This window comes from Callithrix jacchus, chromosome 11 (genome assembly GCF_049354715.1).
Source record: "Callithrix jacchus isolate 240 chromosome 11, calJac240_pri, whole genome shotgun sequence".
Taxonomy (NCBI): domain Eukaryota; kingdom Metazoa; phylum Chordata; class Mammalia; order Primates; family Cebidae; genus Callithrix; species Callithrix jacchus.
Genome location: NC_133512.1, coordinates 14835449 through 14861503, shown reverse-complemented (window position 1 = coordinate 14861503; position 26055 = coordinate 14835449). Strand labels below are relative to the sequence as shown.

General features: G+C 45.8%; 1 protein-coding gene across 29 annotated transcripts in view; it reads left to right on the top strand.

Moving 5' to 3' along the window:
• TNS3 (tensin 3) overlaps positions 1-26055 on the top strand; it is a 314051-nt gene that overhangs the window by 275017 nt on the left and 12979 nt on the right. For all 29 annotated transcript variants that reach the window (XM_078342392.1, XM_078342401.1, XM_078342395.1 and 26 more), the window contains 7 exons: positions 7331-7502; positions 8710-9344; positions 10015-10101; positions 14733-14864; positions 18191-18286; positions 19117-19194; positions 20315-20392. In XM_078342392.1, the coding sequence (XP_078198518.1) occupies positions 7331-7502; positions 8710-9344; positions 10015-10101; positions 14733-14864; positions 18191-18286; positions 19117-19194; positions 20315-20392 (1278 nt within the window). The remainder of the gene's footprint in view (positions 1-7330; positions 7503-8709; positions 9345-10014; positions 10102-14732; positions 14865-18190; positions 18287-19116; positions 19195-20314; positions 20393-26055) is intronic.

Here is a 26055-nt window from a genome sequence, read left to right as displayed (position 1 = left end):
ACCAAGAAAGTATGTATTTATCCATTTGTCGGTTTTTAATCATTTTTGTCTGTTTATAGAGTTTCTGTAGGACTTGGATTCTCATCAGAAACAAAGAAAATCCTTTTCAGTAGTTGGGGTTGTCACTAATTAATTCTCATTATATCTGGCTGCCTGCCATCTTCTCTTTGCTTTCAAAGAGGTTGGTTAAATGGTCTGATTGTTCATAGACAAATAACTGAAGAATTATAAGATAAGGACTCTTTTTTTTTTTAAGATGGAGTCTTGCTCTGTTGCCCAGGCTGGAGTGCAATGGCACTATCTCGGCTCACAGCAACCTCTGCCTCCCAGGTTCAAGTGATTTCCAGCTAATTTTTGTATTTTTAGTAGAGAGTTCACCATATTGGCCAGGCTGGTCTCAATTTCCTGACCTCAGGTGATCCACCTGCCTCAGCCTCTGAAAGGGAAGGTAAGGACTCTTAAAAAAAAAAAAAAGTAACCACAACTGTGGAAACTCTGATAGAACGCCTTGCCTTTCTAAATTAGAATTTAAAAATTTCTAGCTAAATAAACCCTAGAAATCATCTAATCTGAGCCCAATTGAAGTGAGTCTGTAAATGAAAATTCTGAAGGCCCCAGCAGTTGATAATGTGCCCAGTGCCCCCCATGGTCTGTGGCCGGAGAACTCAGGCTAGAATTAGGAGATCTGAGCTTTCTTACTGCAGCAGTCCCGATTCCCTGCCTAGAAACGTAAGGACAGAAGGATACGACAGATTCGATTTTCAGTGTTTTTTAAAAAAACTCTCTCAAATAATGGAAAAGGATGCTTCCTATTTAACTGCATAATAATCCTGGGATGTGACCAGGAGGGAGGAAAGAATGGAGTCAATAGCTAGCTAGCTAGCTAGCTAGATAGATAGATATTTGTATCTAGAGATAGATAGATAGATCGATAGTTCACTCATTTCTGAAAGTTTATTGTGAATATGTCTGTGTATTTATGGGCCAAAGATTGAGACTGCATTTTTAGGTAGTTAACAAATCTTAAGTTTCTTCGCCTGAATAGGAGACTATAATACTGACCTCGGCTTAATTCATTATTTTTCGTTTAAGGTAATATAAAACATTCAAAGGCGGTTTGCAGTTATTAACTAATTGATGTATGAGTGAATAGTTTGTATGCCTTATCAGGAACACGGGAAATCAGGAACACAGGAAAATGTTGATTTTGTTTGCAATGTCACATGCCCTGATTTTTTGCTTAGTAAGTTATGGTTCCTGTGTCTGTGACAAGAGTCACATCCGAAGGATCAACTTTGATGTTTGGGTCCCTCACGAGTTTTTAATGTGTCTGGCAGCTTCTTCCACATTTCGGTTGCAGATCTCCGGCCAGGCTCTAAGGCTTTGGAAGAGCGGGCCAGTGGCCCTGCCTAAGCCCTGTGAGTTTCTTTTCTTCCTGTTAACTTTTATTTCATGTAAATAGTGGCCATTAGAGAATGAGTGATATCCAGCTTCCCACAGAAGCCTGGATGAGAGCATAAAAATAGATTGTTTGGAAAAGGGCCCGTGACCCTCTCACCCTTGTTCTGGATAAAGGAAATGAAGGAAGTGGAAGCTGAGAGGAGAGGAGCATAGACATTCCTGAGGTCCCAGAAGGACTGGCACGCGCCTCCCGAGTTCTAGCCAGGTCCCCGGGGTCTGCCTCGCAGCAGCGGCCTCCCCTCACCCCCACAGGGCACCAGAAACACCAGCTGCTTAGTCAGAGTACCAGAAAGTGAGATGAGTGTTGCTTCACAATCTAACGGTATTATGTCTCCAGCCCTGGGTCTCAGCAGCAAAGGGAAAATGTGAGAATGTTGTGGGAATGAAGGGCAGAAGGAGGCTGAGCCAGTGGGATGCCTAGAACTAAAAGGAGCATCTGTTCAGGGCCCTAGACCGGCTCTGGCTGGCAGGGCTGTGTGGGGTGCACACGGTCTAAACAGCATCTCTGTGTGGCCTCTGGAGCCTCCTGCGTTATGGAAACACATCTTCCTAGGGGAGGGGTGCATGGCCTTAGGAAGGCGACTTTTGCCTTAGAAGAAGTTGGCCTTCCCCGGAAGATCCTCCATGTAGTTGCTTTGAGAGACCATCATGCTCACTGTGGTGTCCTTACCTCTGAAGCAGAGACAGGCTGCCAGGGCCGCAGGGCCGTGGAAGGCCTCCCTGCCACATTCCCGCTCGGGAGGCAGTAGCAGGTCATTGCCTCCACAGATGGCCCTGTGCAGGACGGTGCAAATGCCATCTGCTCCCCACCCTGCCATTCCCACCTCGGGCCACTTCCTGGGCCCCTTCTAGGTGCAGAGCTGAGGATACCGGCGCCTGATCCACCCACAACAAGGAGCTCAGCCTACGACCCGTCCTCATTTTTAACGTTGCTAAAAATGTTCATGGTAGTTTAATTGTGAACATCAAATGTGCAAGTTAAACAACAGCAATGCTGCGTGTTCTTAACTGTGAGCACATTTCTAGAAATGAAGTGAACTTGTGCAGAAGGGTTTGCAGTAGGTGGATCATCTTCACTTCACTGCTGCCTTTGACTAAGATTTTTGGTGCATTTCCCCCAGCCCTGCAGGCTCCTGTTCTGCGCTCCCTGGATGCCCAGCAGGGACAGTGCAGAGGAGCACTTAGAAAGGGACCCAGACTCCCACTGCCTCACTCTCCTCACTCATTCAGCATGGGCACATTCCCAGGAGCTGTGCAGACCTGAGGGGAGTGGAGATGGTAGGTGCTGAGCACGGCACCTGCAGGGTGTAGGTTTTGTGTAAAGTGCAGCTGCTGTCAGCATCCTCCTTGCTGTCTGCCGTCCCGGTCACTAGAACTGGTAGTGACTCCACTGACCTGAAGATGTGACCCTCACCCAACTTATTTAGGAATGCCGAGACCCATTTAATAAGTGGATTAATTGCTGTGGCATTGAGCTGTGTGGCACTCCATAAGCCAACTTGCATCTCTGAGCACCGGCAGGGACCAACGACCTGCAGGAGAAGTGGACTAGGAAGCCCAAGTCTCTCTGTGTGCAGGTCCTTGGGATAAACATGGAATCTGATGCTTTGAGCAGCCCCTTCTCCAAATTAAGGGTTAAGTCCTATCACCCAGTCAGGAACTGGTCTGACAGAGGGAACTACACAGCCAGGGTGCCCCGGAGTTGGTGCTAATTGAATGATAAACAAAGCCACTTTCATGGGAAGTGCTGGGTTTGCTGTTTTCTGGGACAAGCACTGTGATAACGGGAACAAAGTGGGATTTTATTTTCCTTCAGCCTCTTCTCATTTGGTGAAATTCCCAGGCGCCATGGGAGTGTACTGAGGGCTTCTGAGTCATGGTGTGGGGTCTTCTAGAGCTTTGACACACAGGGCTCTGTAAACAGGGATGGGAAGCACCAGAGATTGCCTCCGTGGCTGCGTGTAGACCACTAAGAGCACTGTCAATCATACAAATGGGGGCTGCGTGCTGTGCTGGGTATATGCTCCTTTCTCTCTGTTTTCTTTTTTTTTTTGGAGACAGAGTCACACTTTGTTGCCCAGGCTGGAGTACAATGGCATGATCTCGGTTCACTGCAACCTCCACCTGCCAGGTTCAAGCAGTTCTCCTGCCTCAGTCTCCTGAGTATCTGGGATGACAGGTGTGTGGTACCATGCCTGGCTAATTTTTTGTATTTTTAGTAGAGATGGGCTTTCGCCATGCTGGCCAGGCTGGTCTCAAACTCTCAGCCTCGTGATCCTCCTGCCTCAGCCTCCCAAAGTGCTGGGATTACAGGCGTGACCACTGTACCCAACCCATGCTCCTCTCTTGTATGACCCTTTGAAAGCTCAAACAACATATTAGACTTGATTAATAAACATATTTTTAATTCCAAAGTTCTGTGCTCCTTTTTGGCATGGGACCCTAGGAACCAAACAACCATCCACCTGCTCCTCTGAACCAGAGCCCTGAGCAGTATTTCCATGTCATGGTCTGAACTTCTCCATCTAACCTCTAAGCTTTTGCTAGCTCATTCATTAATTCATAATGTGAATGACCTGGAGCTCCTACAGGTGCCAGCCCAGTGCTGAGGACACCGCTGTGAATGGTAGGGATAGCCCCAACCCCATGAGCAAGAGAACCCATGAGGTGGTTTTATCAGAATCCTACCCATCCTTCCAGGCTTGCATCAAATGCCACTTCCTCCAGGAAGCCTTCAGGCTCCTTCCAGATGAAGCAAGTCTCCCTGTGCATCCTCCTGCAGCTCACAAGCTGCACCTCACATGCTCCTCCATGCAGTACTAATTTGCACATGTTCTCATCTGACTGACAAAAGCAGGACACACAGGCACTCCCTGTGTCACTTTTTTTTCTCTCTTCTGTTCTCCCACTGGTCTAGGCTATGTCAATGGAAATTTGATGCTTAGCACTTTTATTTACTTTATTTTTATTTTTATTTTTTGAGATGGAGTTTTGCTCTTTGGCCCAGGAATGGAGTACAGTAGCATGATCTCAGCTCACTGCAACCTCTGCCTCCCAGGTTCAAGCAATTCTCCTGCCTTAGCCTCCCGAGTAGCTAGGATTACAGGCATGCACCACCACACCTGGCTAATTTTTGTATTTTTAGAAGATAGGAGGTTTCACCATGTTAGCCAGGCTGGTCTTGAACTTCTGATCCTCGGGTGTCCCACCCACCTCGGCCTCCCAAAGTGCCAGGATTATAGGCATGAGCCATAGCACCCAGCCCCAGCAAAGACAGTTTAAATGGAAAATAAATACAGACAAACATAAATGGAGATAAGTCATCTTAGTACTGGTAATAGAAGTGAGGGTGCAAAGGGATGGTTTTAAGGTCCATGCATCTTTGTTTTTCTATCCCAGCTTCAGTAGAAAGAAATAATTAATTCATTAAACACTTATTTTAGAACATTTCCTGTGGCCCTACTGGGAGGAGGGGCAGTCAGCCACAAAACTGCATCTGCTCTAGGGATTTACAGGTCAGTCATAGCAGGAGACATGCATGTGCATTCATGACACAGACTGAGCATTTGCCAGGCCTCACCTTGAGACAGTCATGGGGTATTTACAGTTGGGTGCAGCCGACACACCATTCCCAAGGGTCTCAACAGAGACCCTTGTTCATACAAATAGAACATTAGCGCTGGGCTTTTCTATCATGACAACATTATTAAATGTTGAAAACATTAGCTCAGAAATTGGTGTCCCATCCTTTCCCCCAAAATAGACAAGGCACTGTGTTTCAGATTTTGTATTTGATTTCCAGAAGTTTTACTGTTAAGTGCTTGTGTGTAGTTTTCTTTTTATATATCCTGCTTAGATTTTTCTGTTTATTTTGTTTTTTAACTTGTGGCTTGATTTCTTGAGTCTTTTGGGAAATTCTCAGTATGTATATTTTCCAGTATTGCCTCTGCCTTATTCTATTTCTCCACCACTTCTTGGAATCCAATTATACTTATGTTAGAATTTTTAAGATTCATATCTCTTTTGTGTATTTTTCACAAAATCTTTTGTGAAGAAGATTTTTTTTGTGTATTTTTCATTCTTGTTCCTCTTTGAGCTTTAAATTGCATATTTTCTTTCCTATTTTTCTCACAGTTCACTCATAATTTCTTCTGCTGTGTTTAAACATTTAAAGTTCACTTTTTCTCTACCAAGATCTATTAGATAGCTAGGAATGTTATTAAATTAGGCATAACTCCAGACATTTTGTGTGCTGATTAATATATTTGAAAAATCTATGTTTCATTAGGAAAAGAATTGCTGCTAAATAAAAATAGTAATTTTTAATTCATATTGAAATGACATTTGTGATTGAAAAAGTGCTTCACTTCACATACGTGGAGATGCAATGTAAGTTTTAGAATTTTCATTCTTATCACTTAATGGCTCAGAAATATTTAATTAAAAGAAAAAGAATTTTCGTTCTGTCTTGGTAGAGATAGAGCTTATTTACCTCATTGGAGTGAAGTGCATTCTTCTTAATAATTTCATTTGTGAATTGATTGTGCAAATTCTGTAGAGGTCAATTAAAAAAGAAACTGGATACTACATCCTGTATGTGGGTGATTTAGTTGAGTGGTCAGGGTTTTCCTTCCTCACTGGTCTGAATAATCCACACACCAGTGCTCATTGACATGTGGATTAATATAAACCCTTAGATATTTCATTCTTCAGAGACCACATATGCCACTGATAATTTCTTTCAGAATATTCTCAGTAAACATCATTTTTATAAAGCGTGATTCTGGTACTAAGTTGTATTGGTTTTCATTTGAAGGGTAAAGAAGGTAGCCTTTTCAGTGTGATTAAAATAACACCCGTTTCAAGCATGTGAGGTGATAGGCCTGTGAGTTGTGGGGAAAGCACCATCATTTGGAAATCTCTGAATTTCAGCACCTTCTCCATGGACATTTTAAAATGTTACTGTTCTCTTATCAATATTCGCTTGTTTCGAAACAGAAAACAAAATGAGCAGTATTTCTAATAATATTATGTTGTTGACCATGGTAGATTGGTCCATTCCTTGAAGCCTGGTTTGAAAAAAGAAAAACAAAAGGCAAGATGTTTTAAATATCCAGAAATAATGCAGCTACTGGGCAAGAAGCAATACAGAAATTCCATCAGAGGAATGTGCCTGCGATCAGGCATGGGACACCGGCAGGTTTGCGTCCTGGCGCAGCCTGTGAGGGCGGCCCCTGCACCCCGCCCTGTGGCCTTCTTTGCAGCAGGGTTGACCTGGGAAGCTCCGGCATGGGTTTGCGCCCTGGTAATGCTTGATGTCAGTAGCCCAGTTAGCAGCTCGGGAGGGTGGGAACCAAAGGAAAGTGAGGACACCCAGGCCACCCCACTGCAGGGCCTGCACTTACCATCTTTCTGGGGAGAAGTCACCTGCTGGTTTGCAGAAGAAAGGCCATGCCAATTCTAAAGTGAGGAGCAGCCTAGATCATGGGATAGACAGTACATTATAGAACATCAGCCTTTATGGTGATGGGGCTGGGAGCACCAGCCCAGAGGGCCCAATGCACATCTCTCCACATGGCCACAGGGATGCCGGTGCCGACCAGCTCGTGGTAATGGGCTGGACATTGTGTGGGGACTGAATTACGTGGCTTCGTTTCTGGGAACAGTGATGCGTGAGAATAAACCTGTGCTTGGGGATGTAGGGCTGGCCGCCTCCTCCAGTCTGTTTCGGGTAATGATGTCAGGTTCAGTATGGCCATGGATGACAGAAAGCCTCAAAAATAACAGTTTCTTGTGCAAAAGTGGCAGACATGCTGATCTCTCCAGTCCTACAGCTGAGGTCTCTCTGCTTTCTGTGTTCTCGCTGCAGAACCACGAGGCTGCCCTGAGACGCTCAGTCACACTGTGGGGATGTCAGAGAGCCCCATCGGACCCAAATCCACCATGCTCCGGGCCGACGCGCCCTCGACGCCCTCCTTTCAGCAGGCTTTTGCTGCTTCCTGCAGCATTTCCAGCAACGGCCCTGGCCAGAGGAGAGAGAGGTAAGAAGATGGGTCTTTAAACTTGGCACAAACTCCCCTTAAAGACCCAGAATGCTGAGCTGGGGGTGGAAAGAGGGTGTCGGACCAGCCAGGGATTGCCTGAAGATGGGGCGGGGCAGGGGACAAGGGCTGTGTGCACGACACTGCTACCCCCCAGGGACAGGTGTATGTAGTGAAAATGTGGGAAAATACAGGAAACAGAGGAAAGTCAGTCTTCCAGGGATTCTGGTTAACAGAGGACCTGGGGGTGGGAGGGGGTGGGTATTAACAGAGAAAAATGGCCTATTTCTGCTTCTCAGAGATACTGTCCCTGAGGAAATCCGTATGTGAGACCATTCCTCTTGCCCAGAGAAGGAATAAGTTTCTTTATGCCTTATTGTATGGACACGTAGCTCCCTATTTTTTTTAAATTCTCCTTAAAATAAAGAAGGAGCCCTCCTCTGAGGACTTGGCATGACACATAGACTCTGTACCCATGAGTGTTCCAGTGCTGGAATACGTGTGTGTCATGTTGTGTGGTTTTAGCTGTCTTTCCGGGTTCGTAGGGGTGTGGAGAGGGGTGTGGTAATCTCCAGTAGGCTTTGTGGTATCTGTTAATCAGCTGGTTGTGTGGATGGAGAGCTGATGGTGTGTCTGACAGACGAAGGAAATGGGCAGAGGGAGCATGCTGCAGTGACGAGGGGACTCACAGTGAACCCACGGCCCTGCTGCGGGGGTGAATGTGGGTGGCATCCCTGCCTAGTGCTGAGGGACCAGACCAGAGTGCATTTCTACTCCCGAGGGCACATGTGTATGTGGCCACAGGTGCTGGGTGAGGGCTGAGAAAAGACTTCCCAGTGGGTACAGAGCTGAGCTGTGTCTTAAAGGATGAAAGGGCCCTGACCCGGTGAAGGTGCAGGAGGGAAGGCCCCGGGGCTGAGGGAGCAGCGTCTGTGCAGGTGGAGGCGTTCCTGGGGTGGCTCCCCCGGGGGCCCTCATTGCAGGCTGGAGCGTCCTGGCATGAAGTGGGGGGGCTTGACAGGCAGGCAGTGAGCTCAGAGAGGGCCTTAGTGCATATAATCTGGAAAACACCTCCTGTGCTGCCTGGAGGGCCGGGGAACCCACTTCCCCATCCCTGTTTCCCCTTGTGGGGGCGGGGGTGCATACTGGTCTTCAGGTATCTCTTTGTGCCTTACGTGCCGTCTCGGTTGGCTTCTCTTCTTAACAGTTCCTCTTCTGCTGAACGCCAGTGGGTGGAGAGCAGCCCCAAGTCCGCAGTGTCCCTGCTGGGGAGCTGCCGGCCCACCGGAAGTCCCCTCAACGCTGAGTTCTCCAGTGTCAGCAAGGACTCCCCAGTGCTGCCCTGCTTCCCGCCGGCAGAGCTCCAGGCCTCCTTCCACAGCCATGAGCTGTCCCTAGCAGAGCCGCCAGCCTCCCTGGCGCCCCCTAGCAGCCAGGCCTTCCTGGGCTTCGGCACCACCCCAGTGGGAAGTGGCCTTTCCCCAGAGGAGGACCTGGGGGCCTTGCTGGCCAATTCTCACGGAGCATCACCGGCCCCTGGCATCCCGCTGACAGCGACAGGGGCTGCCGACAATGGCTTCCTGTCCCACAACTTTCTCACGGTGGCTCCTGGACACAGCGGCCGCCACAGTCCAGGTCTGCAGGGCCAGAGCTTGACCCTGCCCGGGCAGCCGCCCCTCCCTGAGAAGAAGCGGGCCTCGGAGGGGGATCGTTCTTTGGGCTCAGTCTCCCCTTCCTCCAGTGGCTTCTCCAGTCCCCACAGCGGGAGCACCATCAGTATCCCCTTCCCAAATGTCCTTCCAGACTTTTCCAAGACTTCAGAAATGGCCTCACCTCTGCCAGGTAGGTGTGTTTCCAGCAGGTGGAAGGGCCCCTCTGTCCATTCACTAAGGAAAGGAAGGGTTGAGACGTGCAGCCGAGCTGGGGTGCAGGCACATCTCCAGTGCAGCACTGGGCACCTGGAGAGAAAATCCCGAGCCGTTGGGGTATTTTCCATTTTCCTCTCCCAAAGCCAAGCACTGGCCCAGGCCTCTCGTTCACTCTTCTTGGCTTCTGTGTTTGGCCACCTTGGATTCCTTCCAGTTGTAGAAAGTGCGGACATTTGCAGTGGTCTATTTTCCATTTCACTTGGGAACATGGCTTTCTGTAAATAACAAATTCCTTTTCAAATGAAATGAATTCATCTGAAAGATAATGATGAACTATTTCAAGTGTATAAGAAGTAATGTGGTCTATGGGTTAAACAACACCAGGCCTCTGTCCTCCCTGCCTTCCATGTATTCTTAAAAAGTGTTGCAAAGGTCTGATCCAAGTATCGCGTTGCTTTGTTTTGCGTTGTAAGACGTCAGTGCCTCCTCCAGCTCGGGCATTTCAAAGGCAGGATTCCCTTTCCTTAGAGCGTCCTCTGCTTGCTTGCCCCTGGCATGGGATTTGGACTTCTGGGATCACAGCAGACGAGAGGTTGCAGGAAGAGAAGGGCCCCTCACAGTCACTGTTAAATTTTGCTTTACAGATATTCCAGGTGATAAACTTGTGATCGTGAAATTTGTTCAAGACACTTCCAAGTTCTGGTACAAGGCAGATATTTCAAGAGAACAAGGTACGTGGGAAGGACATGGGCCCCTGTCCTGCTGCCCGCATAGCTGCCTTGAATGAGGATGGGTGCTGCAGGGGGAATGTCAGACAACCGCGGCCTTGGTGTGGATTGAGTTAGAGCAGGGCCCACACATTATTACATGCCTCCTGGGGAATTGCTACAACCTTTAAGTTTTTATAGGGGAAAACTCGCTACTAATGAGGGAGTTGGTGAGGAATGGGCCTGAGCCATGAGCATTCCAGCATGTAGGGTGTAATTTCTGGTAGCTTGCACCAGCCAGTGGCTTGCCAGTGATGCCAGCCCACAACTGCTGACTGTGAGGAGGAGACACACTCTCCTGCATCTCCGTGAAGCCACAGAGGATGGGGTGAGGAAGCAGGAGAGACGCCCTGCGCTGAGAAGTCAGGGATACCGTGTGTTAGTGAACAGTCTATAAGCACTTAACAATGAGAACTGGTTGTGGGCTTAACCGCTTGCCTCACACACAAACCAGGCAGAGCATCTCTCTGCTTGGTAGAGCGTCAGGCAGGCTTTTACAGTTTGAAATTATTACTACCTTTGAGCCATGAAGTGAAACATCAGTTTTTACCAGAGCATGAATAGAAGAGATACGGGAGAGGAGGGCTGGCAAGCTCTTCTGGGCAGCGCTGCCAGGAGGCAGCACCTGGGCCATGAGCAGAATTCACGAGATGCTTCCCTGGCTGCCAGACGGCCCTCCTCCCTGGAGTTCTGTCTCAGCTGAGCATACCTTCCTCTGGATCCCTCATTTTGTCAGTGCAAAGAGCTTGCTGCTCCTGGGATATACCTCGGAAGAGATAGTGTGTGCTTGGCAAGGGACAGCGGGGTGGTGCCTCCAGTGCCTGGAAGATGGAGTCAGGATTCCCGGGAAGTGAAGTGATTCCTAGCGGCTGCCTGGTGGAGGCTGGAGTAAGAGAGGGAATGGGGTGGTTTAAAGCGGTGAGAAATGACAGGCTGCCCGCAGTCAGCAGGAGACCTGCTTGGCTACTCTGTGCTTCTTTATCTCCACTTCAGAAGAAAATCAAGCTCTCTTCTTATGAAGATGCCTCAGGAATGCCTAGAGATGAATAGTTGAGTGGCAGAAAAATAGCACTGTCCAGCTCTCCACTGAAATTCTGCTCTTCAGTTATGTAGATGATAGAAATGGTAAGAATGTGCATCTCTTACGATCTCAAAGAAGTGATTGTCATTTTAAGTGGAAGAGAGAGAAAAAAAGCCCTTGGCCTAGAAAGACCTTCATCTCCCTGAATTGGCCTTTGTGAAATGCTGCTCACCATGGCCGAGGGCTCCTCTGCGGCTGGATGCTGTGTGCCTGCTGCCACCACCCAGGCCCTGCTTGTGTCTCAAGAATCCTGATGACTGTGGCCTCCAGAGACTTGGCACCTCCTCCAGCTGGCAAGACTGAGAGATGCTTATCCAGCACCATGTCCTAGAAGATTCTGCACAGACCCTTCCATTCTGTTGGTGCCATCTTTTAGAACAGGGCGATGTGTGGGGCCAGACGCCCCCTTCTGTCCTTGAGCGATGTCATTGAAGCAGGGGGCATCTGAAACAGACAGGTTTGGGTTGGAGCACACTGCTGGCTTCCTCAGCAGGACAGCAAGGTTCGAGCCTGCCGTGGGGGGCTGCCGTGGTGCCGTGTAGGAGTCACCTGCCCTTGCTGGCACTGGTAGGTGCAGGATAAGTGGATGTGGATGTGCAGTGCGTGTAGGGGCTGCTGTTGGCATGTGCCTGGTCTTCAGCATATGTTGTAGAAGGTGTGCTGGGAGGACCCCATCTCAGGATGGCTAACATGTGCATCTGGTGTTGGTTTTTTCAGCTGAGCTCTAAAAGCATAACCTCCTCCATTTTCTACATATTTTATATAGAAGAGAGCTGTGCAGTCTGACACAGAAAACTGCCCATGGGTATCATTTATTTGGGTTTTAACTGTCAGATGGGTCTTTTACTAGAAAAGTAAAAATGTCATTACAGTGACATTTCAGGGGGATGCAGGAGAAAAAAAGAAAAAAAAAAAAAACACCCAGATGGCCTCTTTGGGAGTGCAATTTGTGACATTTTAATTCCTTGAGATTTCCTAAAGCTAACCTAAAAATACCTCAGGAGGAAAGGGGCCTTAAAGTGAAATGGAAATGACATACTACTGTCCCAGCTGTACTCGTGGGCTGCTGCTTCTCTGGATGCTGTGAAATCACTTGTTGAAGGGTGAGACAGTGTGAGATGGTGAGAAGAGACTCACTTGCCTCCCCTCCCCCCATGCCCATCTCCAGGCGAGGAATGTGATGGCAATGCCAGGGTGAAGTGCGTGGCTGCCGTTTGCAGTGTGTGGCTGCTCGATTTTACAACTTCAGCACACCACCTCCCCAGCCCATTTCTGTTCAGAAAAACAATGGGTTTAAAATTCTGCTACTCCCATTGCCTGTGTGGCAGAGTGCAGCCCCCTCGCCCCCAGGCAGCATCTGCATCTGCGCTGGGGCTTCCCTCGGGGCTTGGGGAGAAGTGGACGGAGCAAAGGCCATGTTCCCTCCCCTACCACCCACATTTGCCCAAAGTCTCAGTCCCGTGAGGCTTCAACACTTTATTTACCACAGGGAAGTAAAACCATGACCAAAAAAACCAAACTCTGAGGTATATCACAGTTGAAAAAAAATGTAAGTGATCTTTTGTCTTAGGAGAAAAAAAAAGAAAAGTAGGCCAGGCACAGTGACTCGCGCCTGTAATCCCAGCACTTAGGGAGGCTGAGGTGGGAGGATCACTTGAGCCCAGGAGTTCAAGACCAGCCTGGGCAACATAGTGAGACCTAGTCTCAACCAAAAATAAAAAAGAAAATAACTGGGTGTGGTGGTGCATGTGTGTAATCCTAGCTAATTTGGAAGCTGAGGTGGGAGGATCTCTTGAGCCCAGGAGGTTGAGGCTGCAGTGAACTAAGATTGCACCACTGCACTTCAGTCTGGGTGACAGAGCAAGAGACCTTGTCTCAAAAAAATAAATTTAAAAATTGAAAAAAAGTAATACACGTTCAGCCCCCAAGTTTATAGAATATGCTGTGAGAAAACATGCACAGGATTCAGGGTTTATTCCCAGGGCCCATGCCCTGCCCCAGAAGGGGCCCCCTCCTAGCCTGTGGGTCCCTTGCGTGGGTGGCTACAGGCCTGGCTGGTGCTCCCAGCAGTCTCGGGCATGCACAGTGAGCCTGCCTGTGTTTTCCTGCCCATCCTTCCCCTGTGTGCAGTTCAGAAGCTCATGCTTCATCCCCAGGGCCATATTTAGCTCCTCCCCTGTGACCTCATCCTGCACACAGGACCACGGTGCAGGGCATTGAAAATTGTGTAAAAAAAACCATTCGTTTCATTCTGAGGCCAGACAGATGCCCTGGCTGTGGGTCCGGCCTGGCCTGGAGGCACGTGAGGGGCCTCTGTGGAAGTGTGCTGTGGAGGTATTGACTGAGGCATGCTGGGGGCATCCCACCACTTACTGGTTTATGTTCTGCGCCCTGATCGCTTCCAGACAGAGCCTTTGGCATTCCAGAAAGGCAGCATTTCCATGGCTGTTATTATGTTCAATCTTATACTCTAAATCCCCAGTTTTCCCCCTTTTTTAAAATAAAGAATAAATGTCTAGAAAAGAAATTCTGAGACATAGTCTAGTTATCAGGGAACATTCTGACCTGTCTTCGCAGTATCAAGTCGAAGTTACTGTCACCCTAACCCACTTCATTGTCTTCCTATGTCATGAGATGGGACTTGGAAATGCCAGATTTTGCTCATGAAGGGGAGAGGTGTTGAAGCAATGATTCTGATTAGCTGAATGCCTACCAGTCTCACCAAGGAAGCTGGGTGACCCACCATGCAGGGCCCTGGGTTGGCAGGCACATGGGGAAGGTATCCTTAGCCCCATCCAGGCTGGGCTCATTTCGCCACATCAGCCACGGAGCCACGGGATAGAGGGCCACCTCTATTTTGTTACTTCTTTGTTGAATCTTGGAATTTGTATTAAATTTTCAATAACATTTTGGGTGTGCCCTTTTTATCACCAGAAAGTGTAATTGGAAACTTCTTTCCTTTTATGCTGTTGAAAGAATCCATGTTCTAAAATCTTTAAGAAAAATGCCACAGGGGGCAACGTCCAGGTGGTGGCAGGGTGTGCTGCGACAGCCTCCCTCCCACTGCCTGCTTCCCCCGTTTATGTATATTTGGACCTGGTTCTGTTTCTTACTCAGCATGAGCCTCTGTTTCCTGGAATGTCAGGTGGGGACCATCATTTGGATGTCACAGGCGTTGTGGGATTAACAGAAATCCTGTTTTCCCCTGGGCAGCCCCCAGGACAGTGCTTGGCACCTCAGATTAGCTAAAGAGAGGGATGTTCCTGTTTCTTCTGCCTCCTCACAGCCAGGCCCACCCATGAATCATACACGACACCACAGAGACCTCCCTGAAGGGTCCCTCAACTGCACCGACACATTGTTCTTCCAGACAAGCAGTGGGATCCCGGCCAGGTCCCCACTGACTCAATTTTTGAAAAGAGTAAGGGGAAGAGGACCTATCCCAAGGTTATGAGTAGGCATAGACCTTTGTCTGCCTGGCAGACGTTCATGTCTTTCTCCTCCCTTTCTCCAGCCATTGCCATGTTGAAGGACAAGGAGCCAGGCTCATTCATCGTTCGAGACAGTCATTCCTTCCGAGGGGCCTATGGCCTGGCCATGAAAGTGGCCACGCCCCCACCTTCAGTCCTGCAGCTGAACAAGAAAGGTGAGGTTACCAATCCCTGTAGATCTGTTCAGCCCATCCACAGAGAAGCTCTGTCTGTTTATTGTTAGGCTAACAAGATAGATGACTTTAACAATACTCACACATTTTATTCTTAGTATTTATTTTTTCAGGTGTATGTTACAAAGTATTCACCTTATTGAAGAAAGAACATTAATTTATAAATTTTATTTTTTTTTTGTTTTGAATAGGCAATTCATTTCATTGTTCAAAAATTAGAACCATAGGAGAAGGCATCCACTGAGCTGGTTTTGCTTCCATTTTGGTTCTGCCTCCCTCATTGCCCTGCCACCTCCCTTGGGCAGCCATCTGGAGTAGATTAATGTGTGTCTTTTCGCTGATTACCTGTACAAATGCAGGCAAACACACATTTTTATATGAAAACTAGCACACTACAGGCACTGTTCTTGTATCTATACTCAGTAGGGTATTTTTAGATGGATTAAAAGTGATACTAGAGTAAGCCTAGCATCATGAGATGATCTCCAGTGCAGGTAAAAGACTATGCCTGCCTGAAACCTTTTTGCATTAAAACTCATGGCAAAAAACCGTAATGAGTTTTGCACCAACCTGTAATAGAATGATTTCTAAGTTTTTGGGTATAATACCCAGTAATGGGATTACTGGGTCAAACAGTATTTCTGCCTCTAGCTCTTTGAGGAATCGCCACCCATCTTCTACAATGGTTGAACTATTTTATACTCTCACCAACAGTGCAAAAGCGTTCCTTTCTCTTCACAACCTTGTCAGCATCCACGGATTTTCAGTTTATTCTTTTTTTTCCCCTTTTTACTCCCCTTGCCCTTTTTGCCCTATGAGAGTCAACTTTGTGTGTTACCGTGCCACAAATTCTAAGGAAAGGGCACCTATTCTTTCACTCTCTCTGTCTCCCCAAATGGAAATTGTGGACTGAGGGGACATTGTAGGTCCTTGGTTCCTTGTAAGGGCAACTTGACTTATTGGAAGTGGGGAAATCAGAAGCAGCTCAGATTTTAAACTCCCTGTGTTTACAGAAAAGTGAGACACCCACGTGGTTCACTCATGCTCTTTGCCTAGTACTTGAGAGGATTTATCCAAATCCTTGGGTAAAACCTCTACTTCATGCTTCCTGGAGAAAATCGCCTTGGAGTTACACCCTGTGGAATGTATGATTTGGCTGCCAGGCGGTCCAGCCTCAGGCAGGGCTGTAGCGTTTCCAGAAACATCTATGGGTTCGTTTTGGCACAGGTAACAGTGTGAGAGTGGAAGGCGGGTGAGGAGTGAGGCTGGGAAGGACCTGGGGCTCAGTCAAAGCTCAACCCTGAAACCTGTGGACACTGAATGTCTTGAAGTGAAGTGGAGAGAAGGTGTATAGGGGAGAAAGAACAGATAATTCTTGAAAAGTAGGATCTTCTAGCATTCAGAATTCTAGCATAAAAAGCCCAATAAGATGCTGCTTCTGAGTGGAAATAAGGGCTTTTGTAGCTGAAGAGCTGAATTCGACCTGATTGTTGAGGACTGCTCAAGCCTTTATTTAGAAGCAAACTGAATAATGATGGCAGGAAAAAGGGTCTCAGGACCAAGAGCATCTGGCGAGTCTGCAGAGATGAGATTATTGTGAGAGCAGGAGTGATGGATGGCAGCTCTTGGGTTTTGCTTGGCTCCTTGGTTTCCGTGTAAAGTTTTAGGGCAAAGGCAAATAACATTTCTGCATGCATTATCTTTTTAGAATCTAGATGATAGTGTTTAACTGATTCTACCTCTGTGCATGCATCCTGCCTCTCAGACAGACTTTGGACTCAAATCTTAAGATGAAGGGAACAAAACAGGGGATATTAGAATAGCAGACTTCAGGAAACCCAGCATTGTTGGTGGCCTCTGGGTGAAATCTTACCTGGCTGCTGTATCTTCACGCTGCCCTGGATTTGACATTCAGATTTCACAATCCAAAGACAGATCCGAGCAAATAGTTTACCAGCTCATAAAGAGCCACAGCCATTTACTGTTCCACCTCCAGTAACCTGGGACAGCTGGGGACTTTCTGGATGCTGTTCTCCAGAAAGCCCTGGACAGAAGGACTTCCCACTGAGCCATTTTTCACAAGTGGCATCCAGACCCGTGCTTGGTGTCCTTTTCAGTTTGGAAGCCAGGCATCATTTTCCTCCCACACTGAATGGCCATACGTTCTTCACCCAGTTTAATTCAACACAGCCGTTTACAGAATCTGATCATTTCCTTTTCTGCAAGCTTTACTGGCCTTGTGAAATACTCACCCAGTGATATTTGTCACGTTTATTTATGGGTTTTTTTTTTTTTTTTTGTATTTTTAATAGGGGGTTTCACCATGTTGGCAAGGCTGGTCTTGAACTCCTGACCTCAAGTGATCTGCCTGCCTTGGCCTCCCAAATTGCTGGGATTACAGGCATGAGCCACCACGCCCAGCCTTTGTCACATTTATAAACACCCTTTGGAAGCCTGCTGTGGGCAAGGCACTGGGGACCACGCCCAACTCCAGTGGGTCCTGCTGCCAGGAGGTTTCCAGCATCCAAAATATTAGAAGTTCAGGCAGAGATGCTCCCAGGGAGGGTGATGAAGGAGGCCCCGAAACACAGAAATACAGCACACTGTAAAGGTCTGTTGGACTCATTAGCAGAGGGCAGTGACTTCTTGTTCTTTTGGTTATGCTGTTTGTACTTTTCCACTCTCAGACAGTTTTGCCATTCAGTGGCTTTTTATGATGTATTTTCTCTTTGGACTCATGGGCTGGCCTGAAACAGATGTACTGTTTACTATTAATAGCAATGTGGTAGAATGCTACTCTTGTGCAGCTGAGTGCTTGCTTTCTGGAAGGTTTTGCAGACCCAAGCTCCTTGTTAAATTCCACCAAGAAGACTGACCTTTTTCCAGCTCTTTTCGGCAATTCATTCTAAGAAGTATCATTTTGTGTCTGAGCCTTTCTCATCTCTCCTCTTTGAGAGGGGATTCAGCTGGAGATTCATGATCCTCTTTCTTAGCTGCAAGCTCATTCCCTTCACTGGGGATTCTTGCAGAATGTTTGAGGGCCTCTCCCAAGGGACCTCTCCAGCCCCCTACACTGTCACTGCAGGGGTTCCTGCCCTGTATCTGACCTAGCCTGTGCTCATCTGGCCATCCTGCAGCCCAGTTACCATTCCTAGGATGAAGATGGATTTTGGCAGCCTCTTGCGCAGTGGCTGGACTCTTCAGAGAAGAGCCTTTTCAACTGTCTTCTGGCTTTAGTGCTCTCTCTTTCGATTCTCCCATGCTCCCATTTTTAAAAAATTCCTCTTTCTTTAAATTTCTTGCCACAGCTGGAGATTTGGCCAATGAACTCGTTCGGCACTTTTTGATCGAGTGTACCCCGAAGGGAGTGCGGTTGAAAGGGTGCTCGAATGAACCATATTTCGGTAAGTTGCTTGAGAGGTTGCCATCAGTGTTCTGAACTCGTGGGGCCTGTATTCCCTCTGCTTGCTAACCTGAGGTTTGGGACCATCACTCTTGTGGTGGTTTACTCATCGTTCAGTCCCCAGTCCTGAAATCCACTGATCTGAATTATCTTTAAGATAAACTAGATTTGAAATTGTTCTTAAAATCTTTGTCAAAAGCAAACATATGAAAAGCACTATACCAGAAGTGGGAATTACAGACGTCAGTAAGATTCTGCTCTAGTTGGCAGGCAGATAAGTCCTGAGAAGGTTGGAGCCCCAGTGTGACCCCATCCCACAGGCACAAGGAGCAGCACAGAGCTCCCAATAGAGCACCCTGCCTTCCTGGCAATTGGGAGCCTTCCCTACCTCATGAGTTTGTTGGAAAGATGGCTTGAGCCAGCCACACAAAGCACAGTGCAGCCTTAGGCATCGTCATTATTAGAGCTTTGTTAGGAAGCATTGTGCAGGGGCAAAATATGTGGCCTGCCACATGTCTAAGTTGGAGTTGGCTGGATGTCAGACCTCCCGATTCAAGATCCAGCAAACCGTATGCTTTAGTCTTTGTAATTTGGCGATGATGTGTCTATGATAAGAGGGATCAGCAGTTCCCTTTCCTTACCTCTCAACCATCTTGTGGAACTCGTTACTTCTTTGAAGTTTTTTGCACAAAGCTGCACACTAATCTGACATATCAGTGGCTGAAAAGATAAGAGCTCAGCCTTTGCATCCGTTTCATTCCAGCTGATAAATTGAGCACACAACACCTACAGCGGTTGTTGACTCTTGTTTGCTGTCTGTCCACTTTGCAGGGAGCCTGACGGCCTTGGTGTGCCAGCATTCCATCACGCCCTTGGCCTTGCCATGCAAGCTGCTTATTCCAGAGAGAGGTGAGGCCTCAGGTCCTTGATGCTACTCTGGCTCTGTGTTGATTCTCTATAGTCAAGGCCACTGGTTTCAGAGATCCATAAAGATCCATTGAGAAAAATAATGAGACTGGAGGCTTTTTCATGTACTCATGGTTGAATCCAAGAAATGGCCAACAAGTTCACCCAAATCAAGGAGAGAAGAGACTCTGCTTCACCTGACAACTCCCAGATAGCTTCACATCGTGGATTTTGATGAAAGGTTTCTATAGAGCAAAAATTCTATAGCTTAAAAATACAAAGCGTTCAGACAAAGAAGTCTTCAGGGTCATTGATGCTGGATTTTACGTTTCTACACAGTAGGCAAAATATTGATGATGTTGAACTTAGATGATGGATACAATGTTCTTTTTACTTTTATGTTTGTTAGACAATATCTATAATAAAATTAAAAAGAACACCCACAGCCTATCAGGGCCATGTGACCGTATGTCCCAGTTTTCCTAAGCAGTCATGACTTCATATAAAAAATGACCTAACTTAATATATAAGTAAATGTGATTTATCTTTCAAAGTGTCATTATTCATATGACTAATTCAGTGATTAGAAAAATGTTTCGTTAGGCCTTGTCATCTCTACTTTCTTTTTTTTTTTTTTTTTGAGACAGAGTCTCACTCTGTCACCAGGTGCCAGGCTGGAGTGCAGTAGCACAATCTCGGCTCACTGCAAACCTCTGCCTCCTGGGTTTAAGCAATTCTCCTGCCTCAGCTTCCCATGTAGCTGGGACTACAGGCGTGCGCCACCACACCCAGCTAATTTTTTGTATTCTTTAGTAGAGATGGGGTTTCACCATGTTGGCCTGGATGGTCTCGATCTCTTGACCTCGTGATCCACCCTCCTTGGCTTCCCAGAGTGCTGGGATTGCAGGCGTGAGCCACCGCACCCGGCCCATCTCTACTTTCGTTCAGAATGTGATCATGGTTTCTTTGGGTCAGATTATTGTCCCAAAGGGAAACTTTCAACTCTGTTAAATCATTGCATGTCACCATCTGGGAATTCTGTCAGCAGGTTGTCTGACTTTGTCATGAGGATTCTTGGTCAGGAGCAAGACTCATTTCTTTGTTTTCTTGACCCTTCCTGCAGATCCAATGGAGGAAATAGCAGAAAATTCTCCACAAACGGCAGCCAATTCAGCAGCTGAGCTGTTGAAGCAGGGGGCAGGTCAGTAAATGTAGCTGTTTCCACATCTGGTAACTGGGGGGAAAAAGGATTCGCTGACACAAGTTCCTTTTGCACTTTCATTATTCAGGTTTCCTTTCTTTCCTGTGAGCCTTGAAGGAGGTTTCCTTTTATAGAAGCTTGCACAGAGCTGGGTGGAGTGCAATTGTTGGGACATCGACCAGGGCTTCATGGGCCGGTCTGACTTGAGCAAGACTAAATTCAGTGGAATAAATGTCAAGCCTGGATTTAGTTTGGGGGAAAATATAGTAAGACAGGATGTGGGTGACTTGTCTCGGCAGCTGTAAATGTAGAAATGTTCCAGAGACGTGAGTCAACGATTTGACCCACACTACCAGCAATTCCAGTGAGATACACAACACCCAAGAAGCAGCTCGCCAGAAAGAGCAGGTCACTTAAAAAAAATGTATTCATAGAGTTTCTTTTTTTAGAGCAGTGACAGATTCACATTAAAATGGAAAAGGGACAGAGATACACCATATACACGCATAGCCTCCCTGCTGTCAACATCCCCCAGCACGTGTACAGTTGATGAACCTGCGTTGACACAGCCTCATCACCCAAGTCCCTAGTTTGTTTATATTAGGTTCACCTTGATGTCTTGCATTCTGTGGGTTTGGACAAATGCATAATGACAGGTAATCACCGTTATAATATTACAATGAATTATTTTATTGCCCTAAAATCCTCCATGCCCCATCTGTTCGTCCTCCCTCCCCCACCAACCCCAGGCAACCACTCATGTTTTTATTGTCTCCATATTTTCAGCTTTTCCTGAATTGTCATATAGTTGAAACCGTATAGCTAATAGCCTTTTGGGGTTGGCTTCTTTCACTTGGTAATATGCATTTAAGTTTCCTCCATGTGTTTTTATGTCTTAATAGCTCATATGTTTTTTAGCAGCAAATATTTCATTGTCTCAGTATACCAGTTCAATAACTCATTCACCTGTGAAAAGATATCATGGGTACTCTCAAGTTTTGTCAGTAATGAATAAAGCTGCTGTAAACACACTCGTGTGCAAGTTTTTGGATGGATGTAAGTTATCAACCCCTGTGGGTGGATGCCAGGAGTGCATTCCTGGATTGCATGGTAAGAGTGTGTTTAGTTTTATAAGGTACTGGCAAACTGTCTATCAATGTGGCTGTCCCATTTTGCATTCCCATTAGCAATGAATGCAAGTTCTTGTTGCCCCACATCCTTGCCAGAATTTGGTGTGGCCAGCGTTCTGGACTGTGGCCTTTCTGATAGTAGTATAGTAGTATCTCATTGTTTCTGATGACTTACGATGTGGAGCACCTTTTCAGATGTTTATTTACCATCTGTGTATCTTTGGTGAGGTATTCGTAGAGTTCTATGGCCTGTTTTTTTAATTGGGATTTTGTTTTTCTATTGTTAAATTTTAGGAGTTCTTCGTTTATTTTAGAAACTAGTCCTTTACTTGATAGGCCTTTTGAAAATATTTTCTTCCATTTCATGGCTCACCTTTTCATTCTCTTACAGAGCAGAAATTTTTGATTTTAATAAAATCCAGCTTATCGATTTCCTATTTTATGGACTGTGATTTAGGTATTGTATCTTAAAAGTCATCACCAAACCCAAGACCAGCTAGATTTTTTTCTAATGTTAGCCTCAAGGTATTGTTAAGTCTAGGGTCCATTTTAATTTAATTTTTGTGAAGGATGTAAGGTCTGTGTCTTGATTCATTTTTTTATTTTTTGCCTGCAGATGTCCAGTTGCTTCTGTACCTCTGGTTGAAAAATCTGTTTTTTCACAGTTGTAATGCTTTTGCTCTTTTGTCAAAGATTAGTTAACTATGTTCATGTGAGTCTACTTTTGAATTCTTTAATTCACCTATTTGTTATTTCACCAATATCACATTGTCTTGATTGCTTTAGCTTTATAGTAATCCTGGAAGTCAAATCGTATCATTCTCTAACTTTGCTCTTCTCTTTCAATATTGTGTTTCCTATTTTTGGTCTTGTGCCTTTCTGTATTAATTGTAGAATCACTTTGTCAATATCCACAGAATAATTTGCTGGAATTTTGATTGAGATTGTGTTGAATCTATAGATGAAGTTAGGAAGAACTGTCTTCTTGACAAAAGTTGAGTTCTCCTGTCCATGAATATGGAGTATCTCTCCATTTATTTAGTTTTCTGTATCTTTCATCAGAGTTTTATAGTGTTCCTCATACAGATCTTGTCTATAGTTTGTTAGATTTAAATGTAAGTAGCTTTTGGGAGTTGCTAATGTAAATGGTATTGTGTTTTTAATTTCAAATTTTACTTGTTTATTGCTGGTATTTAGGAAAGCAATTGACCATTTGTATATTAACCTTGTATCCAGCAGTCTTTCTGTAATCACTCATTAGTTCCAGGCCAGGTTGCTTTTGAAGCACTAGATGCAGGCCTAGTGGTCCCATTGTAAGAAGGTTATAAACAAGCCACACACCATAGGGCTCTTGTGATTCTGTGGCCTTGAGGGAGGGACACAAAGAGGACAGTGGGGCATGCTGACTTTCAAACCTTGAGTTTCAAAACCATTGGAAGTTTTTCATGCAAGGTAGGTATTTACTATCAGAAATGTTGGGGAGGGAATTTCTGAGTCCGGTAGAAGATTGGACTAGAAATACCTCCATTCTGCACCTCATATATCTGCAGATTATTTTACAGGTGTAACTCCACAAGGAAGCTGTATGAAATATGCAGGCATTTTCTTATTTTCTCTACAATTTGTATTATTTTTCTGTGTAACTTTCCCCTGTAAAATTATGCATCACTGTGTCTGTTACCCAGCTAAAGTGAAATTGCTTTGTTTTGAATTGAATGTTTATAGTGTTTAAGTCATTTTAGACTCTCCTTATACAGTAAGTTATCTGTGGCCAAAGTAAAGGTGAAAATAGCTTGCCCCAAATTGCAAGTATGCTAAAGCTCGAAGCTCCAAAATGAAAAGTGTAGCTGTGGTAATGTGTTTCAGGGCACGTTCTGCCACGCAGGATTTTGATCTCTGGAAAATCACTTAGCCTCGCAGACCTGAGGTTTGTATCTGGTCAGTGGGGGTAATAATATTTCCATGCATAGCAGTTGAAAAGATGAAATGAATAGGACATTGAAAGTGCCTTGGGAGCATTTTTCTGGCCCAAGAGGAATGGCCTTTCTTGGGAAGCTGGCCTCACCCTTTCCCTTGTGAGCTCTAGATCCCATCTTTGGGCCTGGGCTGGTCCTGGACCACAGCCCCCAAATCTGTTTTAGGGAGTCCCTGGAGCCCATCATGGTTCTTAGCTTTCTTCTGTTAAAGTAACAGTGGACCCTGTCTGTGGGTCCCAGTGAAGTGTTCAGGAGGATGCAGGAATTCACTGCACAGCTCTCTGATGAGCAGCTCACTCACTCTTAGCTGAGAAGACGGGGCTCCGAAACCAGATCCACTCTGATGGATTTATTTGTGTCAGTCACACCTTTTAAAAGCGTATTTGAAATTTTGAAAACGTTCGATTAGTGGTTTTTAAATCACAACATAAGCATTGGCAGTTTCAGAAAAGCACTGAAGATTGGTGATGGGAACAGGTGCAGAGCACTTGTCCTGCCCAGCTTGTTGGCTCCTCTCCTCCACCCACAGGGCCTGTGCATGTAAAGTCTTGTCATCCCGTGTCATAGACAGAGGACCCATCGTGACAGCCCTGGCTCCTGAGTGGCAGATCCAGGCCTAGCATTCAGCTCCCACGTCCAGCTATGCCCATATCCACTCAGGGACACAACCATGCCCATTCAGCCCTATATGGTAGCACCAGGGCACACACATCTGTGTATTTTGTGCCTTTGATTTAGTACCTTCTCATCATGAGCAGTGTTTCAGTTTTGTCCTTAAGCTTCCTAGTTATCCTGTAGTCACTCAGTAAGTGTGGAATTGATAGATGAATTGAGTGAATTTAGTCAATCATAACAGTGCATCCCAATAGAGCTTGTTTTTAGGTATTTAAACTTTCTCTTCTATCCTGCCTTATCATTTTTAAGTACATTTTCCCATCTTTTAAAATTACATATGAAATGTATCACACTCTAATTTTTTTTAAGGGTGGGTCTTCTTAGACTCAGACGACTTCACTCAGAACTTTGAGTTTGTATCTAATTATCTGAGTTGGGCATTTATATATTGAGCTTTTTTTCTTTAAAAATGTCATTTCTAAAACACATTGAGAGCTGCGAATGTTTGCTGTGCATTAGGTTAACCCCGTTTCCAAGTCACGGAACCAGGACAGCAGATCTGTCACTGGAGGAGTGAGGCTGTCTCAGTGACCGCCCCTCAGCTGGTGCCATCTTCACCGGGAGGATTGGCTGCAGGTGTTTAAAATCAGCGCAGAACAACCATTGTAGTGAGATGGTGGAACTATTGCAATCTCTGATGACCTCCAGCAATTCAGTTTTCTGAACTGAACTTCATCTCTTGTCCTAATTCACTTAGAGTCCTAGACTCCTGGATGTGCAATGCTCTTTGAGATGATCATGTCCAATTTCCACATTATAAAGATAGAGGAAGCCAAGACTCAGAAATATTAGCAGTCAGACAAGTTATAAAGATGAAAATAAACTTTTAATTTTCTCCAGTTTAATCCCTTTTCATTTGATACTAAGGCCATATGTCTTTGTTCCAATCTCTAAAACAATTTCTATTTGTGTTTTAAGCCTCAGTTCTTAAGTGTTTCTTGTTGAAACAGAGGAATATAATATAATTCTGAAAAGGAAGACATTTCTTTTTACTAGTCTTATAATAGATTTCTCAGAAATGTTGTGGTTGCATTTTTTAGCATATGGTACGTATACATTTTTAAAAATAAAGTCACACATGTTCTTTAAATTTTAAAAATGGAAAATGAAAGCAAAGGAAAAATGATAGGTCTGTTACCCCTGTGCAGTCCCTGAATATTGGGAGGAAGGGTGGACAGCAGGTTCAGTGTTCTCCAGTCCAAAACCACTCCTGATGTCAACCAGATCCAATTATAGGCTGCCTTTTTCCTTGTACTTGGAGTCATGCTGCATGTATGATTCTTTTCTCTTCTCTTTGATTGATAAGTGTACCCATGGTTTTTACAAACATAATGCAGATCTCATTTTTCATGGCTACACAACGGTCCATCTGGACCTGCACATAATTCACCCCCTTATGGTTGTTCATTTAGCATGTTTCTGATTTTTAATACCACAGACAATGCTTAGGTGACCATCTTTCTGCATTATGTCCTTTTTTCTGAATTCTGGATTGCTGCCTTAGGACAAATTCCCACATGTGGGCCCCAGACTTTGTTCTGTGTTATCAAGTCCCTTTCCCAGAGTAGCCAGCAATTGACAGAGCTCCATGCCATGGGTCTGGTGGACGTCTTCCTGGTAACTCTCACTGGGCACCGAGTCTTCACCTCTGGCACGAGCACTTGGGCCAGGTGCAGTTGGGCAGTCACAGCATTGACCGTCAGGCAGGTGCAGGCATGCCTGTTCTCTGCTGGAGAGAGGCTTTGGTGTCAATTGGCTGATGTGTCCCCTCCATAGAACAGCCACCCTAGTGGCAGCAGTTCCTTCTCTGCTTTGAGAAATGATGACATAGCTCCTGCCTTAGGGAGAGAGAGTCCCCAAACAGCAAATTCCTACCAAACTC